The sequence below is a fragment of the Notamacropus eugenii genome, chromosome 5 (assembly GCF_028372415.1).
Source record: "Notamacropus eugenii isolate mMacEug1 chromosome 5, mMacEug1.pri_v2, whole genome shotgun sequence".
In the NCBI taxonomy this organism is placed as follows: Eukaryota; Metazoa; Chordata; class Mammalia; order Diprotodontia; family Macropodidae; genus Notamacropus; species Notamacropus eugenii.
In genome coordinates this window covers 438,343,854-438,366,067 of record NC_092876.1, presented here as the reverse complement: position 1 = coordinate 438,366,067, position 22,214 = coordinate 438,343,854, and the positions used below count along the sequence as shown (strand labels likewise).

Sequence of the window (22,214 nt, the reverse complement as noted above, 5' to 3'; positions counted from 1 at the left end):
CTTAAACCTTGTTTCAGGCTCCACATGAGGGCTGTAGAAGTAGAGGTCATAAAATGAAACCATAGTAACATTGGAAGATGAGCTGCTACAAGATTAGGTATTCTCCAGAGAGTTTCTAAAAATCATGAGAAACAAACCATTCGCTTGAGAACTGGATGGAGTCATCTGTCCTCTATACCAAAAGCAAACACAATACCCTAGTTTCTTTTTCTAGGCTGACAGAGGACCTTCCAAGGTTTCTAGGTCAAAGAGGTGTATGAGGATCCACCTATGGACACTTCCCATGGCCCAGGACCACATATCATAATATATTTGCTAGAAAGGGCAGGCTACCTTTTGGACCACCCCTTATTTCTGTATACTTCTTACTTGAAGAGTTTGTTCCATGCTATGTGTGTTTCTAGGAGATGTAGTCCTGACCAACAGCATAATTCCTCTTCACCTGGAGAAGGATTTCAAAGACTTAGAAAGAGTTCCAGGGGAAATTTTGCAAATGCCAACTTTTTGAAGAGTTTTTACTGACTAGCATCAAAGACTGTTGGAATAGAGGTAAATGGAGCCTAGTAAATGAGAATAAGGAGGAGACATAAGAGACGAAAGAAGAAAAGGAAAAGATAGTGAACCAGCAGGGCTGTTGTTAAGTACGCCCAGGTTCGCTGTTGCTGTAAGATGGCTGGAGCAAGAGATAGGTCTAGGAGCAGTGGACTCATCTAATTAGTGAAGTACTTCCTTCTTCTTTACCAACCCTTTCTTTGAAAAGGAGAGAGATTTAAGTCCAAAATGTTCTGTTCTTTAAAGTTTCTTATTCATCATCTAAGTGCTACCCTCTAGATGGGAAGATAAATTAAGTTCCTCCTTTTATATGCTATTCCATCTCAACATGTAAAAAGGCTTTTCTTCATCATGCAGCAAGGAGACAGAAAATAGTCATATAACATATGAGTATGCTCTGAACTGGGGACTGGGACTCTCCATTACACGTCATGTATTTTTAGAGGCAGTTTTGTGTCTCAGGACCAAATCTTAAACCTAGGCTACAAGTCATGAGTAAATAGATTTTAGAGGTATTAGCAAGTTGACAGGCAAAAGAATCTTGAGATGATTTTACTCCTCCCTCAATCTCATTGTCCTAAGTTACTTCAAACGTTTTGGTCTTTTTTTGAGTAAAGGGTAAAATCTCTAGAGATGTGGACTAAGAGAAGATAGAATCTATGAGGCTAATTAAAGGAGAAAGTTGAGAAAGATGATTATGTTCACATTCATGAGGGTGAGGACCCCCCTATAAGGAGTAGCACTTCACCTAATAAGTCAACTCTGCCAAATAATACCACCATACTTCAAAAGAAATTCGATCCCCTATTGTATATGTAGGCTTTCCTCCAAAAGTTTAAGAAGACTTCTGATGTGCTTTCTTTAATCCCAATATGCCAATCATCAGATTTATCTACTCAGACAAAGATAAGGGAACATGATAGAATTATGCCAACTACAACTACAATCTTATGCCAGTAATTACCAAAGAATATCTATCATCCTTGTCAATCAATTTCTGGATATTTGGCTACATTTATTTTCAGTGAATCTGACCTAGTCATATCTGCACCAGCAAATCCACAGCTAAACTTATTCTCAAAATAGCTTTGCTTTAAAAAAAGGGGAAAAAAGATTCCTAATTTTTTTAAATGATAATTTCACAAATTAAAAAAAAGTGTTTGAGATTCAGTCAAGCTCCTGACAACAGATCACTCCCTAGCTGTTCTCAGGCCCTTACAACTTAGTTTCAGGTTTTTATCTATTAATTACATCTAATAATGCCCTGAGACCTATTCTATTAACTTTCCCCTCAGAACCAATTAAGACATTAATCACATACAACAATTTACTTAAAATATAAAGCCAGGAAAAAAATTAAGAAAATGTTAACAGAAAAAAAATGTTAATAGAAAATACTAACAAAGTAAACCACCTTTCCCCATATTTTTGTGTAACAACACTTGTTTTGGACAAGATGCTCCAAGGTAAAAGCACTCAGCAACGCGTCAGAACGAGAACCAGGGATAATTGTAAAATGTTTTGTTTTTCCCTAGCCACAGCAACCTTGAAAATCGGACTTTAGGAAAAAGAGAAAGTTGAAGTTGTGTAAGCAGGTTAGCTTTCCTGGAAATAGACACTGAGGGAAGAGAGATGTTAATTAAAAACAATTATATTAATTAGTTTCAGATAAGTAGTTAAGACCATAAGGTGTAACAATAAGCAATTGTACAAAAGTTAGTTAGAATGGACAAAATACTTCATGTTTCAAAGAAGCAGAAAAGGAGAGAGGGGATTGAGGGTTATAAATGGATAAACATTTCCTTATAATTTACATTGTATTATTAAAAGCTATTGAGTATTTATTGTGTATAGGGTATTACATAGTGGGAATACAAAGAGGTATAAATCAGGAGACTAACTGATGAAGGCAGGCAAAAGCTGACTGAGGAAAAGAAAGGATAACTAAAAATGGGCCACTCCAAGGAATAAATCCTCCACGTCAAAATAAAGTGAGCTTTGATGTCAGGCTCAAAAGCAAATTGAGGCAAATTGAGATGAAAATAAAATAAAATAAGTGGTGTTAAAATAAGCTCTGCAAGGATTCCATGCAGTAACAATGCATTATCTGTAAGAATCACCAAAATGGTTCAGAGAAGCAATCAAGCGATTATGTATCAAATAAATAAGGAAAGAAATTAAAATGTTTGAAGAAGAAATCAAATTGAAGAGTAGAGAGTTAAAAACAAAAGAAGTTCTTCAAAAGAGCAGATTCTCTGAAAAGGGAGAAGGAAAGAATTGAAATATAAAAATGCAAAGACAGAAGTAAAATTAATTTTAACATAACCAAAATAATAATATTGATAGCTCATATTCATGTGGTGTTTAAGGTTCACAAAACATTGTAGATATGAATATGTATGTGAGTTTATACTCATACTACCTACACATATATGACTGTATATGTTGGTATGGGTAAAATCTAATTTGGTATCAACCTTATAATAACCATGTGCAGTAAATGCTATTATAGATAGGTCACATTTAATGTGAATTTGAATAATGCAAAATTTGATTTAGTATAAATTATAAAATGATACCAAGTTCTATTTCATAAAAGCCAAAATTCAACTGTGATGCATGAAAAATAGTTGAGGATTTTAACATACTGCTATGTGATCAGTTTCCACTGGTTTATCATCACACGTTATTGTGATATGATGCTTCATAGCAATATAACCAACATTTGTCATATCTTTAAAAATGGACAAAAGCAAAAATAGTTTTGATGGAAACACCACCAACAAAGAAAGGGGACTTTTATTATATTCAAACTTGTTCTATTGTAATAACAATGTAATTTGTTGTAATTGAATACAATAACAATGGTGTTTTCAGTATATAAATCTAGATTTATTTTTAGGTATAAACTTTGGTCATTTATTTGTTTTAGTTTTCTTTCTCTAATCATTCTGCTACTTTATAGTAAACTTGGGTCATGACATAAATATGGTTATAGTAACTCCAAAATGAGAGCACATGTCAGAATGTCTGAATTTAGATTATAAAAAATTATAAAATGCAAAATTTTTTTAAATGGCAAAGTTGCATCACATTTCTGCTTCATAAACAACTGTACGGCATGGAAGTGATAGAAATGGAATATCTGTTAGCTGTATGGATTGGAATTAAAGATTGGAATAAAAAATGCATTCTTCTTAGCAGTGAAGTCATTAAGACAAAAATTTATATTTTAAGTCAATAAAAAATAATAGAAATGAAGTAGATAGTGAAGAAATTTTTACTGGAAGCATTGGTTGATTTGATCACTTAAAACATTTAATTCAATTGTTAAATGTTAAAATTACTAAAGAGAAGGTTCATGTCTGTGAGGATGCAGCAGCTAAATATCCTGATATTTTGAAGAAAATGAAGATAGTGAATACATTGATCAACAAACTTTTAATATGGATGACACAAACTTATTCTGGAAGAGTATGTCTTGCAAAATTTACATTTCTGAGAAAGAAAAAAATCAACTTGGATTTAAAGTGTCTCAGGGTCACCTAAGACTTTTATTGAGAGGTAATGCACAAAGGGATTTTAAATTTAAATGAATACTTGTTCATAGGTCTCAAAATTCTTTCACTCAATCACGTCCAGATCTTTAGCAATAATATAAGAAAGAATAAATGATTAAAACTGTTTTGGAAAACTGATTTTCAGGTTAGTTTAGCATAGCCATTGAAAAATATTGCCAAGACAACAATGGCATTTAAATTGTAACAATCACTTCACTGGTCTTAGATAATGCTAAAAGCCATCCAACCATATACTTGGGTCATTGTGTAAAAATGTGAGCATGCAAAATCACCACAGTGTTGATAAAATTCTCTGCACATACAAGCATCGATGTGAAGATTTAAAGAAAGAGAAGACAGTTCAGTCTATGCTGCTAAAATACTTTAAAATAATGTTATTTTCATCGTATCAAAAATGACAGATATGAAATTCTGGATTTTTTAAAATTTGCCTTTCTATAGTTAATAATAGATAACAATTTTAAATTTTTATTACTAAGTTCCATTGGACCAGAACCAACTAATATATTTTATGTATAGCTATAAGTTCAAATGGTGCAAATTTGAATATTGCAACCAATTTGTGACATTCACTAGCATCACTAATTGAAATCTCTCAGTATTATCCTCATTTTTAAAAGGGGTTGAGGCTGAGACGTGGAAAAAAGGCGTTATCTAGGATTGCACAAGATGTTATGCATCTGAGGAAGCATTCAAAGCCAAGTCTTTCTGAGCATAAGTCCTACACTCTGTCCACCATAATCAATCCACCAAGTCAAAATAAAACAAAATCATAAGAACACAATAAAATGCTACAAAAATAAGAGTTCTGAACTTGAAAATGGGATGCAATGTGGTAATGTAAAGACTGTAGATATAGATAGATAGATAGATAGATAGATAGATAGATAGATAGATAGATAGATAGATAGATATAATGAAGAAGAAAACCTAAATGACCCATTTCAGGAATTCTGGATAGAAAAATTATCTATAAATATACTGAAAAAAGATAACAAAGCTGAGAGCACAGAACACAAAGAGAACACAAAATTTAACTAACAAACATCACAATCAAGCAAAAATACAATTAGATATAAATAAAAAATTTTTGAAGAGAGTAAGAGAAAAATTTCAAATTCCAACAAAAATCAATCATACTAGTAATGGATTATTTCTTGGGTACCATAAATTAAAGGAAAATTGTCATATAACATTCCTGACAGGCAAAGAAGATTGACTGATTCTTTTCCTCAAAAATTGTGCAAAGCTGAAATCAAGCATCAGTAAAAATAATTGAAAACCAACAAAAAAGAAGTAATTTTAATTATTCCTTCAAAAAAATTGTAGACTAAGCTTGGTATTCCACAAGGAAACTGAGCAAACAAAAGAAAATATACTTTCACATACTACTGAAAAAGTAAGAACTGAAACAATTGCTTTCATTCAGTTCATGTTAGACGATGTTCTGAATGTGTGAGGTGGGGAGACTATTTGTTTGTCATACGATATTTTAAAAACTCAAAAATTAACTGACATACATTGAGAAGCCAATGAGAGTAAAAATAAACTTAAAAAAATGAAGGTACATAAGATAGAAGGGGAAAATTCAGGAAGACAGAATAGAGTGATTTAATACTTCAGGAACAAAAATCACATTCTCTCATTAGTAACTTAATATCATTGGTAGTGAGAGAATAGAAAAGAATTTCTCATGTGGGGAAAAGAGAGGATGGATAGGGAAGGACAAGAAATACCTAACCACAGCTTGACAAGAGAATTAGGCAAGAAGCTTTCTAATTTCTCCCCATTACCTTTGGAGCAAGAGGAGAATAACTATAATATATTAACAAGCAGTTTTCAGAGGGAAGGATGAAAATGCAGAAAGGAAATATTCTGGAAGCATCTCAACTGTAGGAAGAGATGAGACAGAGATTTTGTAACAAACTCCACTGAAAAGTTTAATGGGAAATACTAACACTTACAACCACAACTCTAAATGTGAACAGATCAAATTCATAAAGAAAGAGAATAGATAGATTTTTTTAAAAACTATTTACAACCCACATGAAAGACATTTGACACTTCTTAGACATACAGGCACATACAGAGGCAAAATGATAAAAAAGCAAAATCTATCATGCCTCAGATAACTTTGAAATGGGAATTGCAATTTTGATTGTACTTGTCTCCCTCATTAGAATATAAGCTCATTGAAGGTAGAGATTGTTTCATTCTTTACATTTTATCCCCAGTGTCTGGCACATAATAGGTACTTAATGAATACTTGTTGATTGACTAGATGATGATGTCAAATAAGGCAACAATACAAAATTGATCATGTAAATAGAGATAAAGATTATGTTTAAAGCGACCTAGGCAGTGAAAAAAAAATAACAATACATTAATGACACTTCATCTCAGTTTCTTTAAAATAAAAATAATTGAATTGGGGAAAAAAGACATGATAGTAAAAGATATATTAGTAGGATACTTTAGTGTTTCATTCTTTAAAATATATAAAAACAAGATTTAGAAAAATTATTGATTTATCTGATCTATGGTGACTTCTTAATGGGAATATTTAAGATCACAAACATCTTCTAGCATCTAATAGTATCTTTACAAAAATTGATCATGTACTAAGGAATCAAAGAATCATGAACAAACATAAAAAGCATAAGTAACAATACATCCTTTACAAATATCACTTTATAAGATAGCTTTAAAATATATAAGCAAATAATACAAGCTTAAATGAAACTTGAGTAATAACATGAAATTATAAATCATGGAAATAAAAAATTTTAAATAATGATAACAATGAGACAACATACAAAAATTTATGGAATAGAGTTAAATTCATAGAAGAATTTATGTGTCTAAAAATGCATATACAAAATCTGAAAGGGAAAATCAATGAACTGAGCATGCAATATAAAAGACTAGAAAAATAAATAAATGAATGAACTGGCAACTATAAAATAAGGGCAAAAGAACTCTCAAAAATTTGGGATGAATTAGATAAATATGAAAATAAAAAACTGAAACGCAAACAAAATTAAAAGCTGATTTCTGAAAAACTGAAAAAAGTTAGAAAAGAAAAAAAAGCAAGTTGTCTGAGTAAAAAAATGAGCAAAGTCAATCAAAACCATCAAGGAGAAAAGAAAGAGAATTGTCACAAGTAGCTATATGCAATTCTGAGCTGACAAAACCGAGTTTTCAAAGGAATTAGATGAGTAGCTCCAAAAATATCTATAAAACTACCAAGTCATAAAAGAGCAGTCTAACAACTTCATCTCAAAAAAAAATTACCAGGCCATAATTAAATTGCCAAAAAAAAATCTGTATGTATTAAGTGGATTATGCATGATATGTAAGGATCAGTTAATGTCTATTTTAAGAAAACTTGAGATAGAAGAAGCCATAACAAACTCCTCTTACAAGATAAATATAGTCTCAAATCTCAAAGTATGGAAAGACAAAGAAAATAAGACCTATAACTAATGAATTTTGGTGCAACCATTAAATAAAAATCCTTAAATGAAATTATAGCAAAATATACAGAAAACAATTCACTATGACCAAGTTGGGTTCAAATCAATGAGGTAAAGATGGTTCAGCATTAGGAAAACAAAACATAATCATATAAATAAAAATAACCAAAACTGATTATTTATGGGAAAAAGTTCATGACAATATATTTGTTTTATTTTAAAGACCTCTAAAGCATAAGCTAATTTGAAAAAAAAAAAACAAACATGAAAAATCAAGATCTAGCACTGTGTTCAATAGAGAAATACTAGAAGATTTCTCAGAACAAAAACAGCTAAAGCAAAGATGCCTCCTCTTCCTACTATTATGTGAAAGTGTTAAAAACGCTGCTATTTAGAAAAGAAGAAAAGCAAAGACAAAAGTCTAAGCAGACACCAAAACATTCATGGAAGCAACCTGTAATCTCAAGGAACCTATTTGAAGATGACATGAATTTGTACTTAGCAAACCCAAAAGACAACAAATAGCTTCAGTAAAGTAGAAAAACAGAAATTGAATCCAGAAAAATTATCATCATTTTTTTACAGTACTAATATAAACTAGGTAGGAAAATAAGATAAATTCTATTCAAAATAACTACAAATTGCATAAAGTACCTGGAATGTAACTTAACAAGTCACATACAAGATTTATATAAATGGAAATATTGCAATATAATAAAGAGAAGTAATCAAGTTATGCAGTGGATAGAGCTAGAGTCAGAAAGATCTGAGTTTAAAACCAGACACTTTCTAGTTGTGTAAGTATAGGTAAGTCACTTAAGCTCTGCCTCAGTTTCCTCAACTATAAAGTGGGGATGATAATAGGATCTATGTCCCAAGGTTGTTGTGATGATCAACTGAGACAATGCTTACAGAGTTTTACAAACTCTAAATTAATATATGAATTTTAGCTATTATTACTACATAAATTAATCATAAAATTAGTTCCCTACCAATAAAATTACTTTTAAAAATGATACTTTACAAAATTAGACAAAACAAATCATTTAGGGGAGCTAAAGGGAAATGAGAAAAATTATGACAAAGGAGGAATAACATTACCAGAATGGAAACAGCAAAAAAAAAACAAACAATAATGATTAAAACCATTTGGTACTGGTTTTAAAAAGTTAAAAAAGTAGAACCACAGAATATACTCATTAGTAAGATGCAAAATTAATCCAAAAACAGATTACAACATTATATATATATATATGTATATATATATATACATATATATATATATATGAACATGAAATAATGGGAAAAGGTTTGCCATTTTTACAAAAATCTTCAAGAAAGTGCTAAGACAGTTTTGCTGGAATTAGGTTTAAACTAACGTTTTACAAAATAAACTTCAATAAGTTCCAAATGGTTATGTGAATGGAATATAAAAGATTAGATCACAAAATTAGAAGAAAATAAGATGACCTACCTTTCACAACTATGGCCCTTAAAGGGATAATTTTCAATTAAATAACTGATACAGAAAATCATAAAAGACCTCCCAAAATATTATTTCAAGTAGATGAAATTTTCAAAGGTTTTGTACTGCATGAAATGAATGAAGGTAGAATAATAGAAAATTTAAAGTGGAGAGATATTTGTATAAACGTCATCTGTAAAAGTCTGATATCCAAGATATACAGAGAATTAACCCAAATAGGTACTACCAAAAACCATTTTACAATGGATAAAAGGCTGAACGATTTAAGCAGTTTTCAAAAAACAAAATGCAAACTCTAAGTGAAATTATGAAAATATTTTCCGAATAATTATTAAGAAGAAAAATTCAAACTGAAATAACTGTTTTACCTCATAGTGTAAATCCACAAACATCACAAAAATGGAAGCAAAGTTGGAAAAGCAATGAGGAGGCAAGCATATTACTATGTGAAACTTTGAACCAAATCTCTCATTCTAAAGGGTAATTTGGTATTTTATAAGAATAGTTGACTAAGTTGTCTTTGACCTCGTAGTTCAGTTAACTGGGTATATACTCCAATAAAATCAAAGATGAAGACAAATACATAATTAACTTTTAAATATTCAATATATTTACCAAATACATATATCACATCCAATATATATCAAAATATTCATGGAAGCAGCCTGTAATCTCAAAGAACTAAAAACAAAGTAGATGGACACAAACTAGAGAATTCCTGAAAAATTATGTTATATAAATGCAAACATTTATTACTGCATAATCAAAAAATATGAGCATGAGGAATTCAGAGAAACACAGGAAAATTTGCATACATCAACAGAGTACAATATATAGACTCAAAAGAACAATATACACAGTGTCTACAATAATATATGATGAAAAGATCACCCAAAAGAAGCCAAACTCTTGAGTATTCAAAAAACCAATGATTGTTCTTGTAAAGGATAAATAAAATGAAATTTAATGAATATCTAATTGGTATTCATAGGGCAAAATGTACACCAATCAAAAATGTATTGTATTCAATAAAAATTGAAATAAATTAAATTATTGTATGATTGTTTTCCTTTGTTAAAAGAGAGAATTCAAACAAAATTAAACTGAATGTGCTAACAATTATAATGACCAAAATTAACCTCAAAAAAAAAAGTTAGAAAATTCAATTCTTTTTTTTACAGACAGACTGTTATAGGTATGGAATATTACACTTACTATAAGACATGGTTGGCGTATTTTGTTTTGCTAAACTACTTATCTTCTCTCTTTTAATTTTTTTTTTTTGTTACCAAGAATGTCTCAATAGCTTAAGAGTGGGAATGAATATATTCAGAAATTAAGATGAGGTAATAATAAATTTATGCCAATAAAAACAATATTTAAAATGAGATTTCAGTCTGGAGACAGGTAAATTTCATTTCCAGAAATGACTTTGTTATAAAGGGGAAAAGTATCAAAACATATTTTTAAAAGAAAAAAATGGAGTTGTTTCACACAAAAATATGCTCCAGTTGTTTTTTCATGTGAAAAAGATTGAAGTAGATGAAATCTAATGGGCTTATTTATCTTGTAGATAGATACCAAAAATTCAAATTGTTGACCACAGACAAGAAAGTACCAATTATGTAAACAGATTCATAAAACGAACTTGGTCCACTACCATCATATTGTATAGTCAGTTAAAGCCGATGAAACTAAAAATGTAAAGCATTTATTAAGAGGCAAGTACAGGATGAATGGTACCAGTTATGGTATATTAAACTGTGTATACACAAAACGCTATTAGAATCAAAAAAAAACACTGTTTATAAAATTGGCACAAGTATTTTAATTAATAGCATTAATTTGCTTTCTATAAAACAACTGCAAGAAGCAGCATGGTGTATTAATCAAGAAACAGTCTCTGAACCAGAAAAATCTGGATTCAAGTCTCATTTCTAGCATAAGAATACACTGCAATATATCTAATCTAATATGTTCATATCGGAGCTTTGCAAAAATCTCTGAAGAGGATGAACTGAAGAAATGAGAGGGTTGAAGCAGTGAGACTAATTAGAAAGCTATTGAAATAGTCCAGCAAAAGGTAATGAGATCCTAAACCAGGATGGTGGCTCTGAGAGTACAGACAGGGAGAGACACTAGAGATGTTGTAGAGACAAGATTTGTCAAATAATTGGCTATGTGAAGTGAGTGAAAGAAAAGAATCAAAGATGATGCTCATGCTGTAAACAGGTAAAAAAAAAAAAAACAAAGTAGTTCTCTTGATAGAAATAGGGAGGTCTCAAAGAGGAGTAGGTTTGGGGAAAAGATAATGCAATGAGATCCTACCTTCACATAATCATGGCCTATCACTTCCTGCATCCTCTCTTTTTCCTGCTCATGCTGTGAAACTCTATTTCACTCCAAATGAACAAGGAAAAAGGGAAACACTCACTGGTCACTTTCTCTTAGGATAGAACCCACCTTTCAGGGGGACCCCTCCCACATTCATGAGGGCCTCTGGAGGATAAGGAATGGATATTCTGGGAAAGGGAGGGAGGAAATTTCCCTAATGGTAGCTTTGCCCATATATTCACACCCTGTTCAAATATTTCTTGGTGTCACACCATGGTCCTCCTTACAGTAAGCCATGTCATTCTCACTTAGGAGACCACTAAACTACAGGATGAAGTGTCTAATGGTTAAGTATTTAAGCTCCTTTTTAATCCCTCAGCAAATTAGCTTTTATGCTGTATCTCTCATAACTCTTTTAGATCAACCCTCTGTTTCAGCCAAGTTTATTCCCTGTTCGTGAAACGTATGCTTTCCAACCTTCTCGCATTTCTTCATGTCATCTTTCTTCTATAAAATACTTCTTTTCCTTTCCCTTGGCCTAATAAAATCTTACCCAGTCTTCAAGACTCAGTTCAGATCCAATACCTCCAACAAGGAGTATTGTCTCACAACAAAAATCAAGGAGCTGAGGAGAAGAAGAAAATATGTCTATAGAAACCTTCACTCAACTAAGTCAGATGACTCCAAAAGAACTTATAGATGAATTAGAAAAAAGAGAACAAATAGACAAAATGCAACATATCTGCTAGCATTTATGATTCTATACCATCATCAAGTCCATAAATGCCATGATTGGACTCAACACCTGGTACTTAATGTACAAGGAGGAAATGAAAGTGGCGCTTCAAGTCAGTTCAAAGGGCAGTAGGACCAAACCAAATATAACTAGAATTAATTCTTGATGGGTGGAAGCAACACAATTTTCAAATTATTAAAGGATCAAATCAAAATATCAAAGGATTTATTGATATCAGAATCAATAAATCAGTTATATATTCAAGATATATAACTAAAAAGAAGGGATAATATAACCAGAAAAAAAATCATGATCAATGTTATTACAAAAAAATTAATTAAAAGAATATCCATCATTACTGACAGAACACATTTAAACATCCCAGTAAATATGTAGCAAAATTATATACGTTATTATATGTTAAGGACACGCTTGCTGAAAATAAAAGAAACAAGTAGGCTTGTGTAAATAATTTTCTACAACAAAACAAATTTCCATAGTCACACAACTGACTGGAGACAACACAAGATATTATTTTATTGGTTACAAAGAAAAAAATTTACTTGACAATCAAAACAATGCCTTAAAATATTCTCCACCAACAAGAAATCACTCAAAAACACAGTACATTCACAAAATTCCTTGGTAAATGCACCATAAAGATAATTTTGGTCACTAACCTGATAATCAACATCTAGCAAGACATAAAAAAGAATGGATACTGGTCAACAATATGAACCATGATTGTGATGGATATACTGCACAAAATACAAATGGAAGATTCTTTGTAAATGGGAAAGTCCTCTAGAAGAACCCAAAAAGTCATTGGTTCAGTCAAAATGCTTTTTAGATAACATGCTAATAGGAACAAACTAGAATATGAAAGGATCTTCTTAATAAAATCCCCAACTATTCAAACAATCTATGAACTAGATCAACCTACACAAGAAAAACCAAAGAGGTAAAGAACATGGATTACTCAAGGGTGTTGTTGTTCAGTTGTGTCTGACTCTTTGTGACCCTATCTAGGGTTAATATGTCATTAGATGAAGAGCCCTGTAGGTTCATCCATCGGTAGATATACCTAGGATAGGTACACCTTGCTTTATTGCACTTCACAGATGTGTCATTTACAAATTGAAGGTTTGTGGCAAGCCTAAGCTCAGCAAATTTATTGACAGCATTTTTCTAGCTGCATGTGCTCACATCATTTCTCTGTCTCACTTTCTGGTAACTCTGGCAATTCAAAGTTTTCACTATTATTATATCTGTTATGATTACCTATGATTTGATCTTTGGTGGAACTATTGTAATTGCTTCGGGGCACTAAGAACCATCACCACATAAGATGGGGAACTTAATCAATAAATGTTGTATGTGAAGTGACTGTTCCGCTGACCCACTGTTCCCCATCTCTCTTCAAACTACTCTATTCCCTGAGACAGCAAATTGAAATTAGGCCAGTTAATAACCCCACAATGGCCTCTAAGAGTTCAAGTGAAAGACAGAGTCAATCAGTGCAGTATACTTCATTGTTGTCTTATACTGAGAAAATGAAACAGCCTCCCCAGTCTTCAGCAATCACCACACTAATCAGTCAGCAGCCATGAATATTGAGGCCAGACCCTCCACCAGCAAAAGCATTACAACTTATCCAAGGTTCAGATGGTTAGCATTTTTTAGCAAGAAAAGTATTTTAATTAAGATAGGTATATTTTTAGATATATTATTGCACAAATATAGTATAGTGTAAAGATAACTTTCCTAGGAAACCAAAAAATTCATCACTTTATTGCAATATTCACTTTATTGCAGTGGTCTGGAACTGAACCTGCAATACATCCAAGGTATGTCTGTAGTAGTAAAAAGGTCACAGGACCATAAATTTAGACTTCAGACTTTATGCAGACCAATAATCTTATTTTACAAATGAGGAAATTGAGATCCAGAGATAGTGATTTGCTTGGTTACACAAGGAGTAAGTGGAAAGCTATGGTCATTCAAAATGGGGTTCTCTAATAACAGAAACAATGTTCATTCCATTACTGCATGATTTGAGTAGTAGTATTTTCAGTAATCCCAAGTTGCTTCCTTACACAAAACACCAATATTCTCCAGAGACAGCACTCTTCATATTACTGTGTATCATGGAGTATCATAGCCTCTAAAGAATCAGAATTGTGACCCAAGGGGCAATGATGAGATACATAAGGGATACAAGTATGCTGAGATTTATGACTGATACTGATTTGTCACAAATGATGATAAAAGGTGAACAACTGAGCAACTCAAGTGTTGTAGTACTTGCAGAATGTTTTTTAAAAAATGGAGAGAAATGCTTCTAGAACACTTGGTAGATCCTCTGGCTCATGTTACCAACAAGAGGGAAGATTAGACATTTTCTTTGATCTTCTATAACAGAAATTATGCTCCATAGATAAAGCAATTTAAGTTGTCTCCATGACTTACCAACCAAGAACCCAAAGGTAAAAATTTTCTGAACTAATAATACCTAAACTTATGCTCTTTTAGCATGCTCTCCCACACTACCTACCATGCTCCTGGATGCAAGGTTCTACTTGCCAACATGACTTATGGGTTTGGAAAAGAACACAACCTCATTACCTGCTTTCCTTTCCCTCTTTCCAGTGCCGTGGAGATTCAAACTTCAGACTGTACAAATTTGTAGAGGCCACAATAGCCAGCAAGGAGGTAGCATTCTGTATTGCAACAGAGCTATGCAGAAGAGTAAAGGACCAGAAGGAACAAGGCATAACATACTTCTGGGTTTGAAATAGAACTCAACTCTACACCTTACAACCCCACTCCCCATTTTCCTAATGGCTTGGAGATCCAAACTCCAAACAGTAAAACTTTGTTCAAACCATGCTTGTAGCAGCATGCCAGTGCTTTGTACAAAGTGGAGAACAGAGAGAATGGGGTAGGACATCCTGTGTGAGGGGTGTGAGGCACTCCACTAAGTCTAAGGGACAGAGCTCAGCATGAAACTAGAAACAGTTCTTTCCTCTCAAAAGTCTTTAGGGCAGAGACCTAGGCAGGTAAGCTGTAAATTGCCTAGCACAGGAGTCTGTGACCCTTTGAAATCCAGCCCTCAAGAAAACTACTATCAGAGGGAAAGTATTAAGAAACTGAAGAGTAAGAAAAAACAAGGGAGAAAAGAAAGATTTAAATTTCCAAAGATCTCAAACAGAAGAAAACCCTAAAAGCTTCAGCATAGGCAGATAAATCAATATGGAAGACATAAGGAAAATATAGCCTCCAGATACAGTAAATGAATAAATACTGCAGAATAAATTAAAACAACTTAACACTTAATGAGGAAGAATTCCTTTTTGATTTTAAGGAGAGAATGGAACCACATGTTCTTCCTAAGTGGTTCAAAAGAGAAATGTAAATTTTGAGAGCAGAAGTTATGATCTGCACAATGAAATAAGTGACAAAATAGAAAATCTTGAATCTGTAGGAACAAATCTCACTAGAGAAACAAAAAAACAGATAAATAATTGGTAATGTAAATATATAAAGAGACATTCTGGGAAAAGGAGAAAGCAATAACAGAAAAAGAAAATGTTTTTCACGTAAACAAAATATATTGATCTCAAAGACAGGACATGTAGAGATAATGTAAAGATGACAGGTCTTCTAGAAAAAGGTGACAATTCAAAAAACTTGAATGTCATAACACAAGAAATAACAGAAAGAAAAGCACCCAGGACTTCTGAATATAGAAGTAAAGTGTCAATCAGGGAAATCCATAGATTATCTCCAGAAAACACCCAAGGCTGTAAACACAAAGACACATTTAACAATTCCATTGAAAAACAGTAAATTCTGCAAGCAACCAGGAGAAAAACCTTCAGATTCAAAGGAAAATAAATTCACATAACGTAGTACTAATGTGCATCCACCAAAAAATGCCAGAGAGACTAGAATAATATGTTGCAAAGGGCAATGGAGCTCACTCAAGACGTAGTCCAAGTTTACCAATTGCAAATCTGAGCTTAACCATAAATGAAAAGATATGAGTATTCAATAACAGAGAGGCAACTGAAACATTCTGAAAAAGAAAATCAGACCTGAAGAAATTATTTGCCTCTTGAAAACCCCAAATGACAGAAATGCAAAGGGGTGAAAAATGCAAAAGCCGACAGCAACAGAGTGACAGTAGAGATCAAAAAGAGACATTTCTAAAAATACACAAAGAAATGAGTGAAGGTGAAAATCAGGTAGAAGTGATGGTAGAGAAATATATTTGAGACATGGATTAAGCCTCATGGCATACCACCAATCAATGTTTTTATGGGATTAATTACAAAATGGGAGACTGGAGGGAAGAGGGCAGATAGAGGGAAGTGTGTGATATGTCTTGGTCAAGTTAGAGGCTAGCAATGATGAGAAAGTCACTCAAGAAAAACAGCATGCAGGTGAGGAGATGAAGAAAGACCCTTAAGCAGGGAGAGGGGAAGAGTAAAGCCTTAATTTGGTGGTAGGAGGAATTGACACTTATTAATGCTTCAGAGGGTAAAGAGAAATGTTCCATCAAGGGAGATAGGGACCTTACTCCAGATGTTGTCTGTGGAGTCTGATGTTTAGAGAGATCATACGTCTTGCCAGCCTTGATGGGAAAGGAAGTTATATTGGAGCTCCTTAGGGTCTGGAGAAGTGAGCTACATGATCAGGAACATGGTGGGGAAATAGTATTGCCACAAATAAATGTCCTCTCTATATCCTGTAGTAACAAAGCAGTGACAGAAACTGCTTAGAGTAAAGAATCCAGGATGGGCACCTCAGAAATTTTGATGCCATGAGAAATGCAGACAAAAGAGAGACTAGATAATTATGGGGGTCATGAAAAAGAGAATGAGGGTCTACAGCAGGAGTGGGAAACCTGTGGCCTTGAAGGTACATTTGGTCTTCTAGGTCCTCAAGGGTGGTCTTTTGACTGAGTCCAAATTTTACAGCACAGATTCTTTTATTAAGGGGATTTGTTCTGTTAAGTTCAGATTCAGTCAAAGGTCTGCACTTGAGGACCTAGAAGACCATACATGACCTCAAGACCACATATGGACTCGAGGCCTCAGATTCCCTATTTCTGGACTAGATTAAACAGAAAGGGAGAATGGATAGTTAAAGAGTGAGGGAGAGAAATCCTCTCTGACAAGTGATACAAAAAACTTAATTTTAAAAAGCTAATAAGCAGGATTAGTTGAAAGGGAGGAGAGGAAGAAGAGGGTTCTCATTGGCTGAGAGAAAATAAAAAGGGGGGGGTAATTAAGTAATCAGATAAAAGCAGGTAAGAAATTGGATCTAATAAGCAAAACTCCAAAGGAAAAGGGGGAACAAAGAGGAGAGAGGGTTTTGCGTGAGGGAAAAGAAAGCTTGCAGGAATAGTCAGCTTTTAAGAGATTAAAGTAACTGAAGAGACATTATATATACTCAAAGAGGGGAAAAATTATAACTTTAAAAATAAAATTAGAGATAAATGGATGAATATTTAAAATTCATGCTCATCATTTTAAATGTTAATGAATTCAATAAGCCAATAAAACCAAAAAAAAGTGACAGTTTGCATAAGAAAGCAAAATGTGACAATTTGTTTTTTATAAGAAAAATATTTTAAAAACAAAGACATACACAGAATGAAACTAAGTGACTGGAAAAATAAATTTACCAAGCATCAGGAGAATACAAAAAAGGAGGAGTTGCAATTATATTCATTGACAAAGAAAAAAATTCAAAAAAATTAATCGAAATAAAAAAGAAAAGCATATTATTCTGAAAGGAACCATAAACAACAAACAGATATCAGTATTAAACTAATGTGTTCCAAATGCCTTGGCATCTAAAGTCATAAAAAACCTTTACTCAACAATAATCTACAGACAATTTTTTTTAAAAAAAGGATAGATTTCAATATCTATCTTTCAATTTTGACCATGTCCAACAAAAAGATAAAAGAAAGGGAAAATATGAAATTGAGTGAATTGCAGGAGAAAGTAGGGTTAAAAGCCTTATTCTGTCTTCTAAAAAGAACTGCAAAAGAATATACATATTTCTCAGCATGATATGTAACTTTACAAAAAATGGCCATGAATTAGGGTACAGAGAAATTGTGGACAAATGTAAAAAGGCAGAAATAGTGAACACATCCTTTACAGATTATAAAAAAATAAGAAGAATCCATTTTTTCAGGAAATACAAATGAAAAACAGAAAAAAATGGAAACTTGACAATGAAATACTAAATAATGAGTGGGTCAAAAACAAAATTGCAAAAAAAAAGTTAATAACTGTGAAAGAAAATTACAATGATGAAACAACATCCTGAAGTTTCTAGAATTCAGTTAAAGTAGTCCATGAACAAAAATCATATCTTTATATATATAAAAAATAGAAAAAAGTGGATTAATGAACTGAATATACATCTAAAAAATCAGAAAGCCAATATGTAAACAAACATAAAATAAGTACAAAAGAGGAGATTATTAAAAACTAGAGGAAAAATAGATAAAGCAGAAACCAAAAAAACAAAACAAAACAAAACATGGAAATGAAGAATAAAACTAAAAGCTAGTTTAAAAAAAAAGACTAAAGAAATTGATAAACTTTTAGCTGCTCTGATTAAAAAGGAAGAAAATCAAATCAATAAAATGCTAAATTAGCAAGACGAAATCACAAGAAAACCAGAGGAAATAAAATGGATAATCAGAACCTATTATATATAATTATATACTAACAAAACTAAGAAGACAAAATAAACAGAGGAATACCATCTAAAGATATAACATATCTAAACTGACAGACCAGATAGAGATCTTAAATAACAGTCTCCGATAAAGAAGCAAAATGAGTTGTAAAGGAAACCAAAAGAGTGGGGGATTTCTCAGCATGATATGGAACTTTTCCTTTCCTTTCCTTTCCTTTCCTTTCCTTTCCTTTCCTTTCCTTTCCTTTCCTTTCCTTTCCTTTCCTTTCCTTTCCTTTCCTTTCCTTTCCTTCCCTTCCCTTCACCTTCCCTTCCTTCCCTTTCCCTTCCCTTCCTTTCCCTTCCTTTTTCTTTCCCTTCCCTTCCCTTCTTTTCCTTTCCTTTCCTTTCCTTTCTTTTCCTTTCCTTTCCTTTCCCTTCCTTTCTGAAAACCTTAAACCTAATGCACTCTAAAGCTCAGACAACAATAGGTCTCTGCCTAAGCGCTCTGTTCTGGAGCCTCCTGGCTTAAGAGTGATTATCAGTAATAACTGGTGCTGTTTCCCTCTCAGCCTGATGTCTTTCTTTTTCTTTCACTCATTAAAGGGGCCATGCCCTGGACATTTCTTAAACATGCTTATTCAATGAATGGATGTTACCTCACCCTAAGTGAGTACCCGCAAAGACATTGGCCTAAAGGGGCCAAGGTCTCCCGGTGCATCCTGGAACATCTCCAGTCATGCTGATGAATGGAGGTCACTGGATTCAGATGGTTCTGGAGGAGCAGTGAAGCTGGTGACCTTGCACAGCCCTCCCTTACTCAAAATAAAGTCAAGTGCAAGTCATGTCATCATTTCTCTGATGGCATAATATTCTTTGGTAATGATGGACAAACACAACAACTTTACAAAAATGGCCATGAACTAGGGTACAGAGATACTGCAAACAAATGTAAAAAGGCAGAAGTAGTAAACACATCCTTTACAGATCATAAAACAATAAAAGGAGTCAATTTTTTTCAAAACACAAACGGAAAACATTGACCCAAATGGAAACTTGACAATAAATTCCTAAATAAAGAGTGGGTCAAAAAACAAATCATAATCCTGGTCCTCACAGGACCAGTTTTATCAAACGTTTAAAGAACAATTAATACCTATACTTTACAAATTGTTCTAAAAACTTTAGGAAGTAACCAAGCTATCAGTAGTCATGTGGAAAAATGTGCCAAACCACTAATAAGCAGTGAAATGAACATTAAAACATCTTGGAGATTCCACCCTATGGCCATCAGATTAGTCATCAGATTAGTCAAAAAAAATACAGAAAAGTAGAAAAGTATAAATATTGAAGAGGATGCTGAAAAAGAGGCACTTTCTTGAAATCTGGTATTATGCTCCCACAGACATTAAACTTTGTATACCCTTTGATCTAGCAATATCACTATTACACCTATACTATAAAGAGATCACAGAAAGAATTAACAGACCCATATGTACAAAAAATATTTATTGCAGCTTTTGGTGGTGCCAAAGAACTAGAAACTAAGGAGGTATCCATTGGGAATGGTTGAACAAAAACTGGTATATGAATCTAATGGAATACTATTATACTATAAGAAATGATGAATGGGACAGTTTCAGAGAAACAATGGAATATCTGTGTGAACTAATGGCAAGTGAAGTGAGAAGAAACAGGAAAACAATTTATATGACAACTTTGTGTTGATAAATAACTTAGAAAGCTTTAAAAACTCTGATCAATGCAAGGAACAACCAGAGCACTAATGTTATGACTAACATTGAAGTTTACCTACTGAGAGAGGTAATGGTCTTAAGAAGCAAAATAAGTCACATATTTTGGGAAAAGTATAAATTTGTTTCCCCTGTACTCTGCATATTTACTAGAAAGGTGTTTTTTTTCTTCCCACAGCAGAAAGCAGAAGGACAATAAGAATGGAAAAATACTTTTTATTTGAAAAAATAAAATTTAATTTCTTTTACAGAATTCACAAGAGTACATGGATAAAAACTGCCTCAGATGAGGAACAGAATGAGTTGCAAACTGTGTTATTGAAAAGACTATAACATGGGTAAAATTGCAAGCCCACCAATTTACTAAAGGCATTTCAAAGAGTTTTGTTTTCATCCAAAATGGAAAATATTTGAATAATGGATGTTGGATGACTAAAAAGAAAAATTCATAGCAATTCCTGGGTGAGGTTTCTGCAGCAGGATTTCAATATTTTCCTTTAAAGGAATTCTCAGTGTGCTGAACATACCCATACTCAATAAAAATACAAAATAAATTCCAACACAAGTACAAATGAGTTTTTGGATTACCAGTTGATTTTGAACACAAACAAACCTGTTGTGAATAATTTAGACTTGGCTTAGATTAACAAAACTTACTTCTTTGGGAGAAAATGCTAGTCCACATTCCAACGATGTCTGTTTTTCTAATTCCACGGCATACGAATAAGGAAGTGTGGGTTCTCTGAAGACTGTTCAAAGTTATAAAAAATGTATTTATCAAATATATTCAGATAAAGTGCAGGAAAATATTTAATCTGGCAATTTGAGAAATTTCACCACAAAAAAATGAAATAATAATTATTCCATAATGTTACATTACTGTACATGTATGTCATACAAGTATATTATACACAAATACTCCTTTACCTCAAAGAACTTAAAACATAAAAAGTCAATATCAACGCTTACAAATGTGGCAAAATGTATGAATAAAATATAAGCAAACAAAAATAGATCACTAGATAAACATATCACAAATAAATAAAGATTAAATGCATTAAAGGGTGGAGCACAAGTATAAATATATAACTGAAGTAAAGGTCTGGGTAGCAGCTAATTTCAGACTATAAAACGTCTGTTCTCCCATAATTAATTGAGGAAACTGCCATGAAAGTGGTTTTGATTTTAGAAATCTTTTGATATGTGGAGCACTGGTAGGTAAAAGAAGAGAGGAGTCTTAAAGGAATGTTCGAAAAAGTAAAGAAAACATTAAACCAAAACTGTGACTGAAATTATAAATAAATATAGGAAAACCAAGAGAATAATGATGTCAATAAACTAATCAATAAGCATTTACTAAGCACCATGTTAAGCATTGGAGACAACAAAAAAAGGCAAACGGTCCCTGTCCTCAAAGAGCTCAAATCTAAAGGAGGAGACAACAAGCAAACAAATATGCACAAATAAGCTATATTTGAATTCTGACATGTTATATGATGAAATAGACTAGAGGAGTCACTGGACCAGAATAAGGATATCCACAAGGAGAAACTATGACCAAAGCGACAAAATCTTAAAAGCACTGAGAGA

At 32.6% G+C, this 22,214-nt stretch overlaps 1 protein-coding gene across 3 annotated transcripts in view; it reads right to left on the bottom strand.

The window, feature by feature from the left end:
- CFAP47 (cilia and flagella associated protein 47) overlaps positions 1-22,214 on the bottom strand; it is a 917,896-nt gene that overhangs the window by 774,699 nt on the left and 120,983 nt on the right. For all 3 annotated transcript variants that reach the window (XM_072615192.1, XM_072615194.1, XM_072615193.1), the window contains exon 21: positions 21,282-21,373. In XM_072615192.1, the coding sequence (XP_072471293.1) occupies positions 21,282-21,373 (92 nt within the window). The remainder of the gene's footprint in view (positions 1-21,281; positions 21,374-22,214) is intronic.